This window comes from Pelodiscus sinensis, chromosome 31, assembly GCF_052426305.1.
Source record: "Pelodiscus sinensis isolate ZL-2025 chromosome 31, ASM5242630v1, whole genome shotgun sequence".
Classification (NCBI taxonomy): Eukaryota; Metazoa; Chordata; order Testudines; family Trionychidae; genus Pelodiscus; species Pelodiscus sinensis.
In genome coordinates, this window is record NC_143082.1 from 12,337,847 (window position 1) to 12,357,930 (window position 20,084).

The 20,084-nt window shown below is 53.6% G+C and overlaps 2 protein-coding genes across 12 annotated transcripts in view; both read left to right on the plus strand.

Moving 5' to 3' along the window:
• Positions 1–1,007, plus strand: part of IKZF4 (IKAROS family zinc finger 4) — a 48,256-nt gene extending 47,249 nt beyond the window's left edge. For all 11 annotated transcript variants that reach the window (XM_075901920.2, XM_075901921.2, XM_075901922.2 and 8 more), the window contains one exon: positions 85–1,007. In XM_075901920.2, coding sequence (XP_075758035.2) covers positions 85–809 — 725 coding nt within the window. In that variant the 3' untranslated portion in view covers positions 810–1,007. The remainder of the gene's footprint in view (positions 1–84) is intronic.
• An 11,399-nt stretch (positions 1,008–12,406) lies between these two features.
• RPS26 (ribosomal protein S26) lies at positions 12,407–15,964 on the plus strand. The gene is made up of 4 exons (XM_075901917.2): positions 12,407–12,557; positions 13,172–13,349; positions 15,190–15,320; positions 15,869–15,964. Exons 1-4 carry the CDS (start codon positions 12,555–12,557, stop codon positions 15,902–15,904), a joined length of 348 nt encoding a protein of 115 aa, XP_075758032.1. The 5' UTR covers positions 12,407–12,554; the 3' UTR covers positions 15,905–15,964.
• The last annotated feature ends 4,120 nt before the right edge of the window (positions 15,965–20,084 follow it).

Here is a 20,084-nt window from a genome sequence, read left to right on the forward strand (position 1 = left end):
GTGGAGCCGGTCCCTAGGCGCAGGGCCACTGCAGTGCGGGTGGGGCTTGCCCTGGGGGCCTGACCCCTTGCTCCTTGCTCCCAGGGGAGAAGCAGATGCGCTTCAACCTCTCCGACCTCCCCTTCGATGTGAACTCCAGCTTCGAGAAGGACGTGGAGCTGGTGGCTGCCCACCACCCCATGGACCCCAGCTACGGCAGCTCGCTGTCGTTTGTGGGGGCGGAGCACCTGCGCCCCCTCCGGCTCCCCTCCACAAACTGCATCTCGGAGATCACGCCTGTGATCAGCTCCGTCTACACCCAGATCCAGCCCATCCCGGGCCGGCTGGAAATCCCGGGGAGCCGAGATGCTGCGGAAGGCCACGAGGACATTCCTGAGGGGGCGCAGATCGTGTACCGGGGGCGTGACCCGGGCATGTCGCCCAGCAACGGCTGCCAGGATTCCACAGACACTGAAAGCAACCACGAAGAGAGGACCTCGCAGCTGCCGGTGGGAAACTGCACCAGCAGCCGGCAGAGCCCAGCCTACGCCAAAGAGGACCCCAAACTGCAGGAGGGCACCCCGGCTGCCCGAGCAACGCCCAGCTCAGCCAAAGATGTCCTGCGCGTGGTGAACGAGGAAGGGGAGCAGGTGAAAGCCTTCAAGTGTGAGCACTGCCGGATACTCTTCCTGGACCACGTGATGTTCACCATCCACATGGGCTGCCACGGCTTCAGAGACCCTTTCGAGTGCAACATCTGTGGCTACCACAGCCAGGATCGGTACGAATTCTCCTCCCATATAGTGCGGGGAGAGCACAAAGTAGGCTAACTCCAACCTGCCCCCTTGCCCCAATCTCCTCCCACTGCCTCTAGCTCTGCCCCTCCCTCTGGGCATGGACTTGGTTTTCTTTTATACTCCTTTGCACTGACTTTGGCTACAAAATATTTAAAAAAAATCAATAATGAAAAAAAAAATCACGAGGGGAGCGCTTAACGATTTGCCTTTTTATAAACGGAGTTATTTAAATATGGTTAATGGATTTTTTTACATTCTTTGTGCTTCTCCCTCCCAGTGGTCCCTTAGTTATTTATTAAGCTTTTTTTATTTCATTGTAACTCTCTCCCAAAGCTCTTTGAATTTTTGTCAGAGACTTGATCTATTTCTCTCTCTGCCGAGAGGAGCGGAAGCCTCAAGCACACGTCGGCAGCACACGCAGACACGTGAGCGTGCGACATGACACGCACACGCATGAACACGCGTCTGACGGTTTAAGCCTCTCGCCCCGCCCCTTCCTGCGGACTCTCGCTGGTTTCAATCCTAAACTGCCTGTCAAGCTGCCATCGGGTCAAATTAGGTGCTAAAGTAAAGAACTCCCCTGGCCAGGAAGGCCATGAGCTAGCCACAGTGGGTGTCCTTAAGGTGAATATCCCCCACGCTTTAATGGGGATCTCTGTGGCCTGCCTGGAACATAGAATAGTGCCTCCCGCCCCGGGAACTCTCTGTCCCCGCCGGGGAAGTGGCTGGTTGACAGCTCTGTGATGAAACCTCCTGTAGGGCGAGAGGATGGGCAGCACGCACAAAGCAGCATGGGGCTGAAGCTGCCGCAGCACCGCCTATCGAAGGCAGGTGGCCCTGCACAGACACGTCAGGGCTCCGAGTCTCGTGGCTTTTCAGTACACGCTGCCTCGGATCAGAGGTGGGAGGGTAAAGGCTTGGGGGGTCCGGGTGGGATCCTGCTGTGCCCGTGACGAGGCGAAGGCGTTTCAGCCAGGAGGCCAGCAAGCATCCTGAAGTGACAGCTTCGTTTCCCCCCTCCCCCCCAAGCCCGTACCTCTCTGAGAGCTGAGGGGAAGAACGCTGGCTGAATTGGCTCCCCCTGTGTCACCCCTCGGTCTGCTCTTCAAGTGTGAGTAAGAAACAGCCCTGGATTAGGCGCCTGCCACTGGTGTCTGCTCCCTGCCCAAAGCACTTGGCTTCCTTTAGCAGGCATGATGGTGACCATGTCTGCTGGCGACTCGGGCTGATCCCCGGAGGTCTTTGGTCTTGTTGCCTGGTGATCTGGTGGTGTGGAAAGGCTGGAGACGGCATCCAGGGAAGGAAGGAACCAGGTCAGCCCCTAGAAATCTAATCCCGCCGTTTCGTTCTGTGCCGCGTAGTTGAAGAATTTCCTCCTCTTCGCCAGCTTTCCCAGGGATCACGGCCGGGCACTCGGCCGTCTGATTCTGTAGCTTCCCAGTGAGCACGTCTGGCTCCTGTTTGCACCGAGGAGTTGGGTCAATCGTGTGAGCCCTAAAGAGCTGCACTTCCAATGCGAAAGCTTGTTGTGGGGTTGTGTTGGCTCACAGGTAGCTGTGAGGCTGCGTGGCACAGCAGAGATGTGGAAACTGTCTCTAGCACTCGCGTGTAAGCAGATTGTGTCTTTAGAGCAGGGGTAGGCCATACAAAAACCGCAGCCCGCAGAGTTAGTCCCTGGCGGGCCACCGCCGCTATGTTTACCTGCGCCTCAGCAGGTATTGGAGCAGCAGTATCCGTCCACGGACTGGGATGCCTCTTCCCGCCACTCGCGTTGGCCGGGAACGGCGATTCGCAGCCAACCAGAGCTGCGATCCTCCGATACCTGCAGAGGCTCGGGTAAATATGGAGGTGGGGGACTGCCACGGACTAACCCTGCAGCCCAGATCCAGCCCGTCGACCGGAATTTGCCCACCACTGCCTTAGAGAGATGTTTTCAATGGGGGCGGGGGGATTTGCATCAGAAAAGTGACTTCTGTTGAAAGTTGGCTCTCCCCCACAGGCTGCTACGACTGGTAGCCTGAAATGTGAGGCAACTGAGATCTAGGTTGATTATTGTAGGGAAACACCCAAGAAAGGGGGGAAGGTGATTGCTGGCTTCTGGGATTTGCAAAGCCAGCAGCATAGGTGAGACTGTGGGGTCTGCTGCTGTTGACCAGAGTAAAGGAATTCATGGTAATGGAAAACGTTACAGTCCTAGAAGGAGCCATGAGCCTTGGGGGCACTTGAAAACAGTCCAGTCCACGGACAGAGCGAGAGGGATGCACTGAGGGAGCTTGGTCGCCAACGGCCAAGCTTTCACCCGCTCCAGGGAGCAGGCAGAGAGGCAGGCTGCAGCCCCGATTATTTTATTTTTATAGCAAAAACAAACCTTCTCTCCCCCCCCCCCTCCAGCTGGGACCCTAATGGTACTGATGGGAGGGGGTGAGAGTGACACCGGGCCACTGTGCACAAAAGGGGTGGGAGGGTGTGCAGTCCCTTTCCCACATAGATTGGGCAGTAGGTCCTGGTGTTGATTGGCCCGCTGCTCTGCGTTGGGTAACCCAGCCCATCAGAAACAGATGAGTCACGGGCGGGACAAGGGAACCCAGTGCCTGACTGTGCTCCGGTGACCATCGCTTGGGGGCGCGAGGGGCGGGAACCCCACTTCATACCAAGGCCCACGATGCATAAAAATAATCACTCAATAGCAGCCCAGCAAACTGCTCCCTTGAGGTTTAAACCAAAGGCTTGTTCTTTTTCTACTAAAACAAAACCACCTCACACGTCGCAACGCTCGTTGCTTTTTTTTTTCTTCTTCTTGCTGTTCTGTTGACGGTGTTTGTGTATCCAGATGTGAAATGAAACCGCTGAGCCGTTTTTTTTTCAGAGGCCCGGAGGCGGCGCAGACCGGTTGGGCAGAAGGGCCTGGCCCGTCTGCTGCGATGTGCTGAGATCCTCCGAGGAGGTCAGGAAAGCTCCCTCGGAGACCTTCTCCACCCCTCTTGATCCAGTTGATAAATATAACAATTAAGGTGCAAACTCGCTTACTCCTCCCTGGTCTCTCCTCCAGAGCCAGCGGGGCTGAAATGTGTGACTAGCTCAGAAAACGTTTTTGTACAATTTCCACCAAAGACTACGAGAGAGCAGACCCTAAGAACCCAGTCGTTCTGATCACCATCTTCCAGCTGCAGGGAGAAATAAAGCCTGATTTTTATCAGCCGTTCTGGAGAGTGGCCAGAGTTAGACTGAGATTAAAATTTTGCCTAACACTGAGCACTTACTTCCCCATTTGGGGTGGGGTTTTTCAAAAGGCACCCAGTTCTCATTGACTCTCCTTGGGGATGCTTAATTTCCTCACACATGTTTGAAAAGCCCAATCCTTAAGCTTCTAAAATAAGCGGTCTAAGTATGTGTCTTTTTTTTTTTTTTTTAAATTCCTGTCTTTGAATTGGAAGGCACCCACGACAGCTGTCCAAAGCGAGAGCTGTAGGGGCCAATTTCAGGAGCCGATCTATACATTTAGGAGCCTGATGTGATCCTGTTACTTTATACCTCCCCTGGAGTTTTAAACTCTAGTGGTTTTGGGGCTAGCAGCCGTTTTGGACAGAGCTGAAGTGAGCAGCAAGATGTTGATCAGAACGACGTGATTCCTTTGCTTCAGAGCATTTGGTTCTAGGCCTAGTGATTTGAGAGATGCACCCTTTTCAAAATTACTGCCTAGACAGTTTTTTCAACGCTGGTCCAGTCCTCAGAATACCAGAATCTGGTGGTGCAATCCCTTTTTATAAATACAATCAAAAATAATTTCTCTGGCTGTATGATCTGACTACAGAAATCTCTAGCTAGGTACGCTGTGAACACGAAAACCAGGCAGGCTCCTGGCAGTAACTTACACAGGACTTTGACATGCCTTTAAGGCTTCTGGGATGTTATGGGTAGCACTTGTTACATGAGCAAGAAACTGCTGGTTTTCCACAAGGTAGCAATAAAAGGCAAAATGGATTGATGATGTGCAATTTTTGAGAAATCTCCAACAGAGCCCAAAACTGTCAGTTCTCATGCAGAAACAATGCACTTTTCCTGCCGCCTGTCTGCAGCCGAGCAGGCAGAGACAGAAGGAACTAAATGTCCTGTAAAGCTGTCCTTTCTGACCGGAACTAGAAACGAAGCTTAGGGTGAGCTGTGGGTCTTATTTTCTTACTGTCAGTTAGTAAATTCCGTTGTGGAAAGCCAGTGCCCGGGTCTGCTGGGGATTTGTAAAGCACGATTGTGGTCTGAAAAGCAGACATGTAAACCTGACTCTTACTGCAGCATTTTCTCTCAGATTCACTTCAGAAAACTCTGCCTTTTGGGTTCCAAAGGCAGCTTCTGTGCCACCAACCATCTCCCCCTCTGTCTGAAATCCCAGCTGGCTTAGTTCTACCTCCCAGACTCTCAAATGCACCCGTGGAACGGAGCTGCTGACTCTTAATGCGCCTGGCGAGGCATAGTCACCTTTCAGCTGGCTCCTACAGGGCTAACGGGAGCAAAAAGTCCTCTGTCCAGGTCACATCTGCTTAGCTTCCTGGGCACGGCCACGGAGCTCCATGAAAGCATCAGTTTTATAGTCACTTTCTGACCATAACCGTTGCACTAACCTATTGTCGATTTGGTACGAAACGCAGCTAAGCCCGTTTTGACTGTTCTCCCCAATAGACTGTGAATGAGGAGCAAGGATCCGCTAAATATGAAGAAGCCCCACAAGTCCCTTTCCCTTTTTTCAAAAAAGGTAAAATCAACACAGTGGTTGAAGGGAGGGGATAAGAAAGGGAAAGGGAAGTTTTGGAAACTTACAAACTTTTTTTTCCCCACCTCTTTTTTTTTTCTTGTACCCGTAAAAAGAGTCTAAAACAAATGTAGGAATTTTGTAAACCTCCAGGTCGCTTTATTTGTGTAAATATATATATAGATATATTTTTAATCAGATGTATGAAGAACAAAAAATATGTGCAATACCCCAACCCTCTTCCAGCTCCTCCGACTCCTCCTTCCTTTCTAACGAGTTTTCATTTGTATATCGTTACTGGATTTGCTGTTGTCTTTGGGTTTTTCCCCCTTTTTTTGTGAGGTTAGACTCGCTTTTCAACAACAACAAAACTCTTACCGCAAAAGCTTTTTGTATCTGTAATATATTGTAAGTAAATATTTGTGTAATGGAGATATACTACTGTTAAGTTTTGTACTGTACTGGCTGAAGGTCTGTTATAAATAAACGAGTAATTTAATGTCCCAGGTCTCTTCTTGCTCAAACTTCATCTCTTCTGGAGTACGATCTGGCCAAAGATCACCCCTCCATCACAAGAGGCTGGGAGGCTAGATTGCACTGTGTTTTTGAGGGTGGGAAGTGGTAGCCCTGTAACAGGTATACTGAGGCGCAGAGAGTCTCTGATGTGCTCAAAACTGGCAGAGCTGGAAACCAAAGCCAGCTTTGCAGAGTGCCCCGTGCAGCGTCTTACAAGACTGTAAAGACTGGAGCTGGCCGGGCAATGGCGATTCCAGCTTCTGAGATCTTCCAGGGGGTTGAAAATGTTTTTTTTTTCTGTATTAGAACGAAACCAAAATCTTTCAAAAATCTTCCAAAAATCTTCTTCCCCCTCCCCTCCCGCTAAACTGAATTGTTTTGAAACCCCTATCCTTGGATTGAGACATTCAGGGGTCTCTCTTGGGAAGCGACTGACCGCAAAAAGCCTTCCCATCCGAATGATACAGCTTTGCAAATGTTTCAGCTGCAAAACAGCAGATTTCCCTGCAAAAACCCTGCCATGGAAAATGTTTAAATCCACTCTTAGGATTTTGTCTACACTGGGAAACTGACCAGTAGGCGGAGCTGTTTGAGAATAATTTTATTCTGCTCTGGTTCTGTTGGGCAGGGTCTGACGTGGATGGGGGAGGAGGGAACCATGCGCAGGTGTATGCACATCTGAACAGAATGGTTAACAAGTTGAAAAGCAAAGGGCTCTTCTTGCTGCTTTTTTCACAGTGTCTTGTTTGGCTGATTCTCAGTTATTTCATTCCTGAAGGGGAGAGAGAAGGGAATGTGGATTGGATAAATGGTCTGTAAGATGGATAGAAAGATGGCTAGAAGGCCGGGCCCAGCGGGTAGTGATCAACGGCTCGATGTCAGGATGGCGGTTGGTTTCTAGCGGAGTGCCCCAAGGTTCGGTTCTAGGACCGGTTTTGTTCAATATCTTTATTAATGACCTGGAGGAGGGGGATGGATTGCACCCTCAGCAAGTTTGCGGACGATACTAAGCTAGGGGGAGAGGTAGATACGCTGGAGGGCAGGGATAGGGTCCAGAGTGACTTAGACAAATTGGAGGATTGGGCCACAAGAAATCTAATGAGGTTCAACAAGGACGAGTGCAGAGTCCTGCACTTGGGACGGAAGAATCCCAAGCATTGTTACAGGCTGGGGACCAACCAGTTTAGTAGTAGTTCTGCAGAAAAGGACCTGGGGGTTACAGTGGATGAGAAGCTGGATATGAGTCAACAGTGTGCCCTTGTAGCCAAGAAGGCTAATGGCATATTAGGTTGCATTAAGAGGAGCATTGCCAGCAGATCCAGAGATGTCATTATTCCCCTTTATTCGGCTCTAGTGAGGCCACATCTGGAATATTGTGTCCAGTTCTGGGCCCCCCCGCTACAAAAAGGATGTGGACACATTGGAGAGGGTCCAGCAGAGGGCAACCAAAATGATTAGGGGGCTGGAGCATATGACTTATGAGGAGAGGCTGAGGGACTTGGGTCTGTTTAGTCTGCAGAAGCGAAGAGTGAGGGGGGATTTGATAACAGCCTTCAACTTCCTGAAGGGGGGTTCCAGAGAGGCTGGAGAGAGGCTGTTCTCAGTAGTGAGGGATGCAGAACAAGGAGCAATGGTCTCAAGTTGTGGTGGGAGAGGTCCAGGTTGGATATTAGGAGAAACGATTTCCCTAGGCGAGTGGGAAGCACTGGAATGGGTTACCTAGGGAAGTAGTGGAGTCTCCATCCCTAGAGGTGTTTGTCTCAGCTTGAGAAAGCCCTGGCCGGGTTGATTTAGTTGGGATTTGTCCTGCCTAGAGCAGAGGGCTTGAACTCACTTTTGACTCCCTGTATTGTGGGGTCCTGCAGAATCCTAACTCGCACATAGAGCAGCCTCGAGGCGGCTCTACTTCCCACTGATCCTTGTGGCCTCTGGGCATTGGAGAATAGCTGTAACTGCATCCTCCAAGCATCACTGCCCTACTCTGGGAGCAGGGGCAGCTCCAGAGCCCTGACACACCTCTACCCAAGCTGGAGGTCCTTTCAGGCAATTCTCAGGAGGGCATTTCTGCCCATGTTAAGACCCCGCGACACTGTCAGAGCAGCTGAGAGGGGCCTGAGAGTAAATGAGAACGGGACCTAATTTCTTCACTGCTCAGCCTAACCCCACCCTGCCGGGCCCTCTCTAGGGCAAAGGAAACTTGGTCACCACGGCCCCATCCAACTTCAGCCTCTGCTCAGATTGCTGGAAGGCGGCTCTCTGTATGGACACCTGTTCATCGGGCCTGGATAGTTGGGGGTAGGACCCCCTCCTCCCCCATCCTTTTCAGCTGTGCGGGTTGCTGAGCCAACAAGTGGGCACCGGATCCCTCCCTGCCCCGTTCCACCCCGGCAGGACTGGTCTCCATTCCCAGGGCAGCTCGGAACGGAGGCCAGGCCAGATCATCTCACTGTGCAGCCAGGCTGAGCCAGAGGCAGGTGGGAACCTGGTCGGTTCTCGCCTGGCCCGAGCGCTCTCCTTTGAGCTGGGTTCTGTGCTGTCCCTTGGACCCATTCAGCCTTCTACACTCCAGATGTGTGCACCTCCATTGACGTGAAGGGAACGCCAGTGACCTCCTCCCGCTTCGGAATTTGGCTCCATCTCTGCAAGGTCTGTCTGGCTCAAATGCTGGCCTGGCCCTTGTCTAGGTGCAATAGACCTGTAGTCTGGCTGCAGCTGGCTCCGGGGCTGAAATATTGCCGTGTAGACACTGGGGCTCAGGCTGAGACCCTCCTGTAGCGTCTGATTTAGGCTCAGGGTGGAGCCCAACTGCCTCCACTACCATTTTCAGCGCAGGAGCCCGTCCCAGGGAGCCGACTTGGTTTTTGAAGCTCCGTGCTGGGGCAGGGGGAGGCTGTTGCTTGAGAGACATGGAGCCTGTTTCATTCCCTGCTCTGCATGTGTGAGATCGGGGCAGGTAATTTTCCCTCTCGGTGCTAGTTGCTTCATCTGTAAAAAGAGACTCGCTGCTTCCCAGGCAGCTTGAGAGGTGGTTCAGAGCCGCAGCTGAAAATGCCCCTGTCTAGGAGGTTAATTCTGCGCTTGTAGCTGCAGGTCCACAGGGCTTAGAGTCCACAGAGAGCAGGCAAAACGGAGGCTCCGGCAGCACCAAACAGCAGCTGTCTGAGAACGCAGGTTTTCTGATTTCTGCTCCCCGGCCCTATTCGTCAGCCTAGGTTACGCCCCGTGCCGTCCGCTGCTGGTGTGCTAGAAGTGCAGAGAAGGACTTTACCCGTCACGCCACAGCTCTCCAGCCACCCAAATCACAAATTCTTTATCCTCTCGCCAGCAGGGCAGTATCTGTGCAGTCGCTGTGCCTGGCCATCCTTCTGATTTTATCACTGGAGGGCCCGGTCACGCACCGAGTGCCCCCGGTTTGTGCAAGGCGCGGTACAAACAGAATTACAATCCTTCTGTAAGACGAGAGAGACGGGGGTGGGCAGCATTAGGAAACAATGGGGCAGCCCTGGCCAGCGCAGTGAACAGTGGTCCCAGGTGTGTCTAGACTACAGGGTTTTTTTTTTAAAAAGTGGCTTTTTTTTTAAACTTCCCCTGCGTCTAGACTGCTGCCGCGTTCTTTCGAAAGTAAATCGGCAGTTTTTTTGACCATGGAAAACCTCGTTTTACGAGGAAGAACGCCTTTTTTCGAAAGCACTTTCGAAACAAGGCGCTACGTAATGCAAACGGCGCTTTTTCGAAAGGGAGCATCCAGACTGCCTGGGTGCTCTCTTTCAAAACAGCGGCTTGCTTTTTCGAAAGTACTGGTTGTAGTCTAGATGCTCTTTTTCGAAAGTATCTTTAGAAGAAGGCTTGCAGTCCAGACGTAGCCCCAGCGTCCTGCTTTGTTGGCTGGCATGCAGGCAACCGTATTCAAGCTGCCGCCCTCTTTCATCACAAGTGGGGAAGTTGTCGTGTTTTACTCTTCATGGGAATTGCTACTCGGCTTGAAGGGGATTTCTTTTTTTAAAGGTTGCCCTCAGGGTAACTTTCAGGCTTGCTTTTGCGTATGGCCTCGAATGTGGGGGGTGTGCACAAGGGACTTCACGCAGTTGAGGGTTTGGGCTCTTATTGCAGCTGGAGGAAGCTTTTGAGTGGCTGTGATGAGAAGGAAGAAAGGGGTGAGGCCTGTTTAGCTACCAGGAGAGGAGTCAGAGCAGCCGTCCTGACCAGATTAGGATCTCTGACCTTTTTGAGCAAGAGTCCCAGGTGAGGGACCAGCCTGTGCCCTGAGTTTCACATTGAGCTTTTTCAAAGACAATGCATAACCTGTGTGCGGCTCGGATTGTTCTGACTGGCAGAGATGGAATGATAGCTGCAAAGGGTGGAGGGGATTTTAGACTCAGCTAGGGCATCTGAATGTCAGAGGCCGCTGCCAAGGGAGTCTTCCACACGGAGGCTTTGCTTTCACCGTCACGTGTGCCGGTTGTATAAGCGAGGGCCTGTTGTTCTGCGTCTCTGTACCCAAGGTTCGTCGGGTTGCTAGGTGTCTGGTATTGAACCGGAGAGTCTCTTATTTTCACCTCCTGTCCAGTAAAAAAAAAAAATTCAGAAAATACCGGACACCTAATATGTCTGGTACTTTCTGATTTTTTTTTATTTTTTTTTCCCGGCCAGGAGGTGAAAATCCCGGGCTGTCCAGCTCAATACGGAGGCAGCCTAACAACCCTAGTGCTTACCGGGTTCCACGGGAGCTGTTCAGCCTGGCACAGGGAGGAGAGATGGCGGGCGGCTGCTGGCAGCTTTAGAACCAAAAAGCCTCACGCAGTTTTTAAAGGGGCCATGGTGGGTTTTTTTGCTCAAACTTTTTCCTGGCGTGGTTTTTGTTTGGTATTTTTTCTGAAACCATCTGGCAACCCTAGTCAGGTTCGGCTGCAGAGGACTTCACTCGATGTGGGTGCTGGAAGCTGTATGTTTTTCCTCCAGCTTTTGTGGCTGCAGTAAAATGGTAATTTCAGAGGTCTGAGGCATGAACTTGTTTGTTTCTTTGTATTTCAATGGCCAACACAGTGAAGGAGGGGGTAATTAGAAAGCTGGGGAACAGGGCTAGTCCTAACCAATTGGCGGTCCCGGATGACTGCTGGGGCGGGGGGAGGCTGAAATGCGGTCCTGGCCCCTTTAATTGTCGCATGTCCCGGGTGGGCTTCCATCGGGCTCTGTCGGCAGTCCCTTGAAAATGGTGGCCCTGGGCAACTGCCTAGCTCACCCACCCCTAAAACCAGCCCTGCTGGGGAGTTAGGATTTCTAGGTTCTATTCTAGAATTGGAACAGCTGCCATGTGCGATTAAAAAGCCTGGGATTTTTCCATTTAGAAAAGAAGAGACCTGGGGATATGATAGAGGTCTATAAAGTCACAACAGGTATGGAGAAAGTGAATAAGGAAAAGTGATTTAGGAAAACAAGTAGTCCAGTGGCACCATAGAGACTGGAAACAAATATATCTATAGTTTGATGAGCTTTCATGGGTAAAACCCACTTCTTCAGCTGAGATGGGCTTGAGTCACCAAGTGAATTTAAGAGGTAGCGGGTTTAAAGCAAACTAAAAAGTGTTTCTTTGCAGAGCACAGTCAACCTGTAGAACGCCTTGCCAGAGTTCTTAGGTTCTTATGTAGAGGATGTTGGGGAGACCAGGACTTTAACAAGGTTCAAAAAAAGAGTGCGATGAATTCACGGAGGCCAGATCCATTAAGGGCTAGTAGCAAGGACTGTAGGAAAGGTGTCTCTGGCCTCTGTTACAGGCTGGAAGTGGGGGCCAGGGAGGGGTCACTTGATGTTTGCCTGTTTTGTTTGTTCCTTCTGGGGCACCTGGTATTGGCCACTGTCTGAAGACAGGATGCTGGGCTGGATGGACCTTTGCTTGACCCAGTCTGATCTCAGGAGCATGCTGGGGTGGATGGGGAGGGAGAGAGTAGAATGGGGGTGCAAGAAGAAGCCAGGGATCCAGGACTCCTGGGTTCTACTCCTAGCTATTGGAGAGAAATGGGGGCTAGTGGGCAGAGCACGGGGGGGCTGGGAGCCCGGCCTCCTGGGTCTACACACAGCCACAGCGCAGCGCAGTCTCGCCCCTGCTGCCTCCTGCGGGGCCATGCGGTCCCACGCGAACTACGTGTTCCAGCATGCAATGGGGCCTCTGGGCAGCGAGGACTACAGGTTCCGGCATGCACCGCGCCAGGTGCCTGCGTGCGGCCCGCGCCTAGCCGCCGTCGCTGTGCATGCTGGTGACGTCTGGTACGTAACGTGAGATCCCTCCGCTCAGCTATAAAAAAAAATAGTCCATCCCGCTGAATCCCAGAGACCCGGGAACCGGCTTCCTCCGCTCCCGCAGCGGCGCGGAGGGGAGAGAAGCGGAAGGGCGGCGGGACCGGGCGGGGTCGTGTCCACCTCACGCTCCCGCTCGCCTGGCGGAGGCACTTCCGGGGCGGACGGAGAACTATATAAGGGACGCGTTCGGCAGCCGGATCCTCTTTCGCCTCTTCGGTTCCAAGATGGTGAGCGGCGCGCGGCCGCCGGGCCGGGGGGGGGAGGGGAGAGAGACACTCCCCGGGGGGGCAGGTATGGGGGTGGGGGGAGGGTTCTCCTGGGGAGGGGGGGCACAAATGAGGACGGGGGGCAGGTATGGGGGAGGCTCCCCTGGGAGGTGGGGGGACACACATGGGGAGGGGGGGCAGGGCTCTGCAGGGGGGCCAGGTTTAGGGACGGGGAGGTGGCGCCCCCTGGGGAGGGGGGACACATGGGGGGGGGGGCAGGTATGGGGGGGCGCTTCCCTGGGGGACGGGGGTACTAATGGGGAGGGGGGCCACATATGGGATGTGGGGGGAGGGCTCCTCAGGGGGGCCCAGGTATGCGGATGGGGAGGTGGCTCCTCCTGGGGGGGGAACAGATGGGGAGGGGGGGGGCCAGGTATGGGGATGGGGGGCGCTTCCCTGGGGGACGGGGGGTACAAATGGGGATGGGGGGGCCATGTATGGGATGTGGGGGGAGGGCTCTGCAGGGGGGCCAGGTATGGGGATGGGGGAGGGCTGGTGCATAATCCAGGCCCTGCAGCCTCCCTCGGCCCCGGCAGCAACGTTCACCCAGCCCCTGGCTCCTTCCCTCCTGCCAGACCAAGAAGAGACGGAACAACGGGCGCGCCAAGAAGGGCCGGGGGCACGTCCAGCCCATCCGCTGCACCAACTGTGCCCGCTGCGTCCCCAAGGACAAGGCCATCAAGAAGTTCGTCATCCGCAACATTGTGGAGGCTGCCGCCGTGCGCGACATCTCCGAAGCCAGCGTCTTCGATTGTGAGGCTCTATGGGGGGCTGAGTGTTGTCATGGTGATAGCCTGCAGGGGGGCTGCGATGCGAGCCACTTGCAGTTGTCCGTTCAGGCACTGACTGTCTTACTAGCCTTACCCTGTACGAGCCAGTTCTTAGGGCACCAGGGACACCCTCAGTTTCCCAGTCTGTACAGTGGGGACAATAGCAGTGCTGTGCCTCCCAGAGGCATTTTGGGTAAATAGACTGTGCAGGATTCGCACACTGCAGGGATTGCAGCTAGTTGAGTACCGTAGGTAGCAGGCGGAAGAGGGTTGTGCCTCTTAGCTCAGTCATGCATAACATGGCAGTGAAGATGCACCTAACTTGTCATCTGCCTCCCACTAGGGATGTTAGCATGTAATTGATTAGTCGTGTAACCTCATGACATTTTAGCAGTTACATGACTATTCGATAGTTGCCAGAGCCAGCAGCCAGTGTGCTCCATTCCCACTCCCAGGGAGCCCCCTGCCACCCTGTGCTGCCACCTCCTAATACAGTGGCAGTAACATGGCTAGTAGTAGCCCCAGTCCTTGAGGGGTCCGAGCTCCCCATGGACAGAGGCTGCTCCATGGGATGCCAGAGCAGCCTCCCCTGCCCCCCTCACCCTCTTCCCTGCTGCCTGTGGAGGAAGAGGCAGATCTGGTGCTAGTGGGGAGCTGGATTTTAAGCCAGCTCCTCCCAGCACCAGCTCCTACTCTTCTCCCCATACCCCCTCGCTCCACTTTCTACCTCTGACACAGAGGCAGCGGAGGGGCAGAGTGTATGTAGTCAACAAGATTAACTGATAAGCCTAGATGTGTGCTTGTTTAGTGACATCCCTACCTCCCACCAGACTGGAGTACCTCCCAGCAGCTGGCTAATTTTGTGCCATTGCTAATGCTGCCTGCAGGCCTCAAAATGATCTGGACAAACTGGAGAAATAGTCCAAGATAAATAGGATGGAGTTTAATAAGGAGAAATGTGAAATACTCCACCTACGAAGGAATAATCCATTTCACGTGTATGCAATGTCAGGTGACTGTCCAGGAAAGAGTACTGCAGAAAGGGATTTAGGGATCATGGAAGATCACAAACTAAATAAGTCAACATTGTGACACTTCCAAAAAACAAACATGAGTGTTGTAGTAAGATGCGAGAAGTCGTTCTTCCACTCTGCACTGATTAGGCCTCAGTTCGAGTATTGTGTCCAGCTCTGGGTTCCACATTTCAAGTAAGATGGGAAATTTGAGAGGACCCAAAAAGAGCAAGAAAAATGATGAAAGGTCTAGAAAACGTGAGCTACGAGGGAAGACTAAAAGAATTAGGTTTGTTTAGTTTGGAAAAGAAAACAGAGAGGGGACATGATAATAACTGTTAAGTACCTAAAAGGGTGTCAAAAGGAGGAGAGAGAAAAATTGTTCTCCTTATCCTCTATAGTAGGACCATAAGCAATGTGCTTTAATTGCAGCAGGGAAGGTTTAGGTTGAATATGAGGAGAAACTTCCTCACTGTCAGGGTTGTTTAACACTAGAATAAATTGTCTAAGGAGGTTGTGGAGTCTCCATCCTTGGAGATATTTAAAAACAGGTTAGGCATCCATTGGGAATGGTCTAGATGGGGACTCTAGATGGTGTTTGGTCCTGCCGTGAGGGCAGGGGACCTTCTAGTTTTCTATGATACAAATGAGATATTCTGCCTTTTGGCAGCTGCATCCAAAGCAGTACTGTGGGTCCTAGTCGTCCATCTAGTTGGGTTAAGTGGTCTCATCCTTGTTATGCTGGGGAGGAAGCAGGGACAGCTGAATTCAGCCGGCGTGTAAACCAGCTCAATGTACGTCTCTCCCCAGCGTATGTGCTGCCCAAGCTGTATGTGAAGCTGCACTACTGCGTCAGCTGCGCCATCCACAGCAAGGTGGTGAGGAACCGTTCCCGGGAGGCCCGGAAGGACCGTACCCCTCCGCCCAGGTTCAGGCCTGCTGTACGTATCACTGCACGAGCCCCTCTATACCCCGACTCCTGCCAACATCCGCCCCCCGGCTTTCCCCACACTTCCTTCACGCCCATGACGGTCTTTCCACCCACTGGTCTGCCTGGCAATGTCAGGTACCAGCCTAATCAGAGCTGCCCAGCAAGACCTTGCAGCACAGAGCTAGGAGCTGGAACCGGCTTACACCTGGGGCCAGCGATTATCTTCAGAGAAGTCCCAGCCGCTTGGGACGCTGTTGACTGTATGGGGAGGAGAGTCCTGCTCCGAAGCGGGTGGGTCAGTCGGACCACGGGATTGGTCCTGTGGGTATCAGCCATATCACAGCGACGTGGCCTGGAAGGGAGGTTAAACAGCTTGTTTTAGCTGCTCTCTGAGCTCTTGCATGGGAGGCCAGTGATCTCACGTCTGCGGGATTCCTCCACTTTCCTCTGGAGCCTCTGGTTTTGGCCACCATCAGAGATTTGCCAGGCTGATAGGTCAGATCGCTGAGCCTCTATCAGCTGAACATCCCCTAACGCTCTTCTTTCTGTCTCCTCTAGGGCGCTGCCCCGAGACCACCCCCCAAGCCTATGTAAGGCAGAGCTGCTGGAAATGTGCATCTTGAGACATTGCCTCAATAAATGACTTTACATCTAGTGGGTGCGTGCGAGTCTGTGGGGGGAGAGAAGGGGCACCAGATTCTTCCACTTGCTGGGAGCTTGTGGCAAGACAGTGTTACTGTGGGAGGAAGAAGCGGAGGGTTAGATGCTCTCCGGGGTGGCAGGAGTCTCTCCATAGCTCACTGGCTGTGTCCCCAAAGTGTGGGGCAGAGGAGCCTGCACCCCTAGCCACAGTTAGATGCAACTCAGCAGATAGAACAGAAAATATTAGTCCACAAGGACACACCATAGAACAGACTTGTCAGCACAGGAACCAGAAGCAGCCGGTACCATCCGTCTTGGGCCGTGGAGGGGGGAGAGGAGGCCTGGAGCCAGGGCTGTGGCCCTCCTGCCTCCCAAGCCATCTGCCGCTGACTTGCTCCCAGGTCCTGGTCCCAGGCTGCTCCTCCAGCCTTTGTCCTGCTTCCCTGGCAAAAGGTATCACCTGGTACCCCCTCTGGTTCAAGTCACAGAGGGCATTAGCCTTTGGGGGGGGGGGAGGGAGGCTGGGGCAGTCTCCCTCCGTGGAAGTCACTCTTGAAATTCCCATCACTATCTAGGACAGGGCTACTCAACTTTGGAATCCCTGGGGGCCACAATGATACAACACACGCAGCAACCTAAGAGTGGTTGTTTATACATGCAAATATATTCAAATAGCTTTCACACTGCCAGGCAAGACTACACAACATGCAGGCCCCATTTATGTCAGTTCTGATATTAAAATGCGATATTAACCCGATTTCCACCCATATGACCACTTTTAATGAGCCATGACAGTCCAGGAATTTACTAAAATGCATATCGACAGAAGACCATTATATTGATTTGCCATTGTGGAGTGTGTTCCCAGTGGAGCCATGTTCAAAGGATCCCCGCTGTGGGCCCTGTATAAACCCGATGGCTGCGTCTAGCTGGCAAGTTTTTCTGCAAAAGCAGCTGCTTTTGTGGAAAAACTTGCCAGCTGTCTACACTGGCTGCCTGAATTTCCGCAAGAACACTGACGAGCTCATGTAAGATTGTGTGTTCTTGCGGAAATGCTACGCTGCTCCCGTTTGGGCAAAAGCCCTCTTGTGCAAATGCTTTGCGGAAGAGGGCCAGTGTAGACAACGCGGTATTTTGTGCAAAAAAGCCCTGATGGTGATTGGGGCTTTCTTGCGCAAAACCACGTCTAGATTGGCACGGAAGCTTTTCCACAAAAAGTGCTTTTGCAGAAAAGTGTCCGTGCCAATCTAGACGCTCTTTCCCGCAAATGCTTTGAACGGAAAAACTTTTCCGTTAAAAGCATTTGTGGAAAATCATGCCAATCTAGACGTAGCCAAATTGTATTGTGGGCCATAAGCAGGCTGTGGGCCACAGGCAGCCCGTGGGCTGTGTGTTGAGTAGCCCTGAGCTAGGGATTAGTACAGTGCTCAGGGAAACTGAGGCATGCAGTTACTGTAGGACAGAACTCTGCTGCATCCTGTTGGGGGGCTCAATGCATGCCAGGGGCTGGCCCTGCCTGGGATCATGGCAATTGGTGGATGGGCCTCACAGCATGAAATGAACCCTTTGGGCTGGCAGGGGGGCCCAAAGGCCCATCTGTGGCAGACTGGGGGGTGGAGGGTGTATTGCGGAGTGTGGCTGTTGCGGGACGACTTGGGGAGGCCTTGTCAGGGCTGTTGGTTGCTAAATAATCAACGCTGCAGAAACCGCACAAGCTGGGCAACCGGTCCTGTCCCTTAGCTGTTGGCACGTGCAGGGAGCGTGTCTCCCATGGGCTGTGCATGGGTATCCAGCGGGAGCCAGGGTTCCTCCAGCTTGGCACTTAGAGCCCTGTGTGTAGGTGCAAGAGGACTTGCCCAGCTCGTGTGCCATCTAGCAGCATGGTCTGCTCCTGGAGTGAGCTTGGCTAAGTGGTGCTATTGCACTGAGTGGGTTCAAGTGGAGCAAAGCAGGCCTAGCTCAGCCCAAGTGGGCCCCTGTTCTCGCTAAGGACAGGGTCTGGCTGCTTGCCCTACCAGCCTGGCCTCCCACAGCTGTCTGCATCCTAGGCCCAGAAGTGTTGGGTGTCTGGAGAACATGCCCGGCTGGGATGCAGGCAGGACTGGAGCAGACTCCTGTGCTCCAGTTCATCTTTGGGCAGGGCCCCCTTTGCACCAGCCCTGAGGGTGAAGATGTAGCTGATGCCCCCTGCTGGCTGGGGGAATTGCTGAGGACCCAGCAAGGAACTGGAGGTTGCGGGGAGATGATGTGACATCCTAGTGGCCTGCGTCTTTGTCAGCAGCCAGAGCTTAGGCCTAAAGAGAAAGACCCTGAAATGGCCACCGGGGGGCGCCCTAGAGCTGGAACAGGTGCAGGCTCAGCTCCAATTCCTGATCAACCAGGCTGGTAATTTTAGGGGCGTGTTTGGGGTCCTGTCTCCTGAAGGCTCCAGCAGCTTTGGGAAAGGTCCGGGAAAGGAGAGAGCCACCCTAGAGGCCTGCAAAAGAAAAGGTTTGGGTCTGTTTAGTGCTAGCCTGGCCAAGAGGACACGGACTGAAAATGATAGCAGAGAAGGGCTGTCGGGAACCTTTGTTTACTTTCTCTCGTGACCTAGGGACAAAAGGCAACAAAGTGTGTGATTGGCCTGTGGAACTCTCTGCCACAACAACTCACCGGGGCCAAGAATTCACCTGGGGCCAATGACTGACTACATGAGTCTGATTAAAAAGGGGTAAAAATAACCAGGTGTGTTTCCACTGTCCCTAACTCCCTATGGCAAAGAGTGAAGTGGGGGGGGAGGCTACAAGGGCCTGATTGCTCAGGGATTCCTGGGGCTTTTCACCTCTTAAGTCCCTACTTGATCATGAAGGAGATTAGAAAATGGTCCCCGAAAATGGCCGATATTGGCCCATATGAAAAGAAGTGGTTGGGCTGAAACCAGTTCTTCATATTAGGTGCATTATGGTAACACCTCTTGGTGCCCGACTCACTAAGCCACCCCTCGCTGTGCTGGGTTCTGCAGGCTGTTTAATAGGTCTATTATGGTCGCAGCTAGCCCTGCTCTGCCCCCCGCAATCTAGCCACAGACCAGGGCTGCCAGTCACGGGACTCCGTGCTGTATAAACACAAAGATGGGCCCTGCCCCCTAAGACTTCCTGGGCTGGGTGCCAAGGACTGAATGGGGCAAATCGCCACTCTCCGGAGGGGATGTTGGTAATGTGGGGGGGGGGGCTGTCTGAAGAGCTCTGCCAGGCTGCTGAGCTGGCTCCATGCCCGCCAAGGGGCTGGTGCGGAGTTGCCGGCGCCCACCAGGGGTGCGTCATGCTGCTGACGACCCAGCTCCCCTCCCGCCTCCATCTCTGAGCTCATTTCCTCTCAGGCCTGCGCCTGACTGTGCCCATTGTTCCCCCCACCCACTCTGGAATCTGTAACGTCCCCCCCCCCCAACCGTTCACAATGCCCGTGCGCCCAGCTGTAGACGTGCGCCCAGCTGTAGACGTGCGCCCAGCTGTAGACGTGCAGTGCTCTGCAGCTGATGATGGGCGGGAGCAGAAGTTTTGGACTGGCCAGGCGACCAGGGACAGGTGCAGAGCAGAGCTTGGGGGTGGCATGTGCCAACTGCAGAAACAAAACGCGGGTGGGAAGCCGAGGCGAGGCCCGCTAAGGAGTGCAGGGGCAAGATAGGGGCATGGGCCGGTGGTTGGCCCCCAGGCTCGTAGCTGGGGTACGTGAGTTCTAATCCTGATGCTCCCTTGTGATGCCCCCCTCCACCGCTGTGTCTGCCTCCCCCGCCAAAGGGTATAGGGTTATTTCCCCACTTGGACACCTGGGTTCATTTCCTGTCTCTGCCCCCGGGGCCAGATCCTCACGGGAGTTCGAGATTTCAATGCCAGGTAGGCCCCGCACTGTCTGGTAGGAGCTGAGGGACGCAGGGCGGGATCTCTTCTCTGACCCATGCCTGGGGCATTGTAAGCTGCCTGGGGCAGAGACCCAGTGGCTGGCGCAGCCGGAACCTGCCCTACGATCAGCGACTGGCTGAGCCCTGCCCAGCCCAGGGGGCGAGGGGTGGGGGCACAAGGGGGCTCAGACCCAGTCCCCCGCCACCCCTCAGCTGGTCCGTCTCTGATTGGCTGGGGCGGGCAGCCAATGAGCG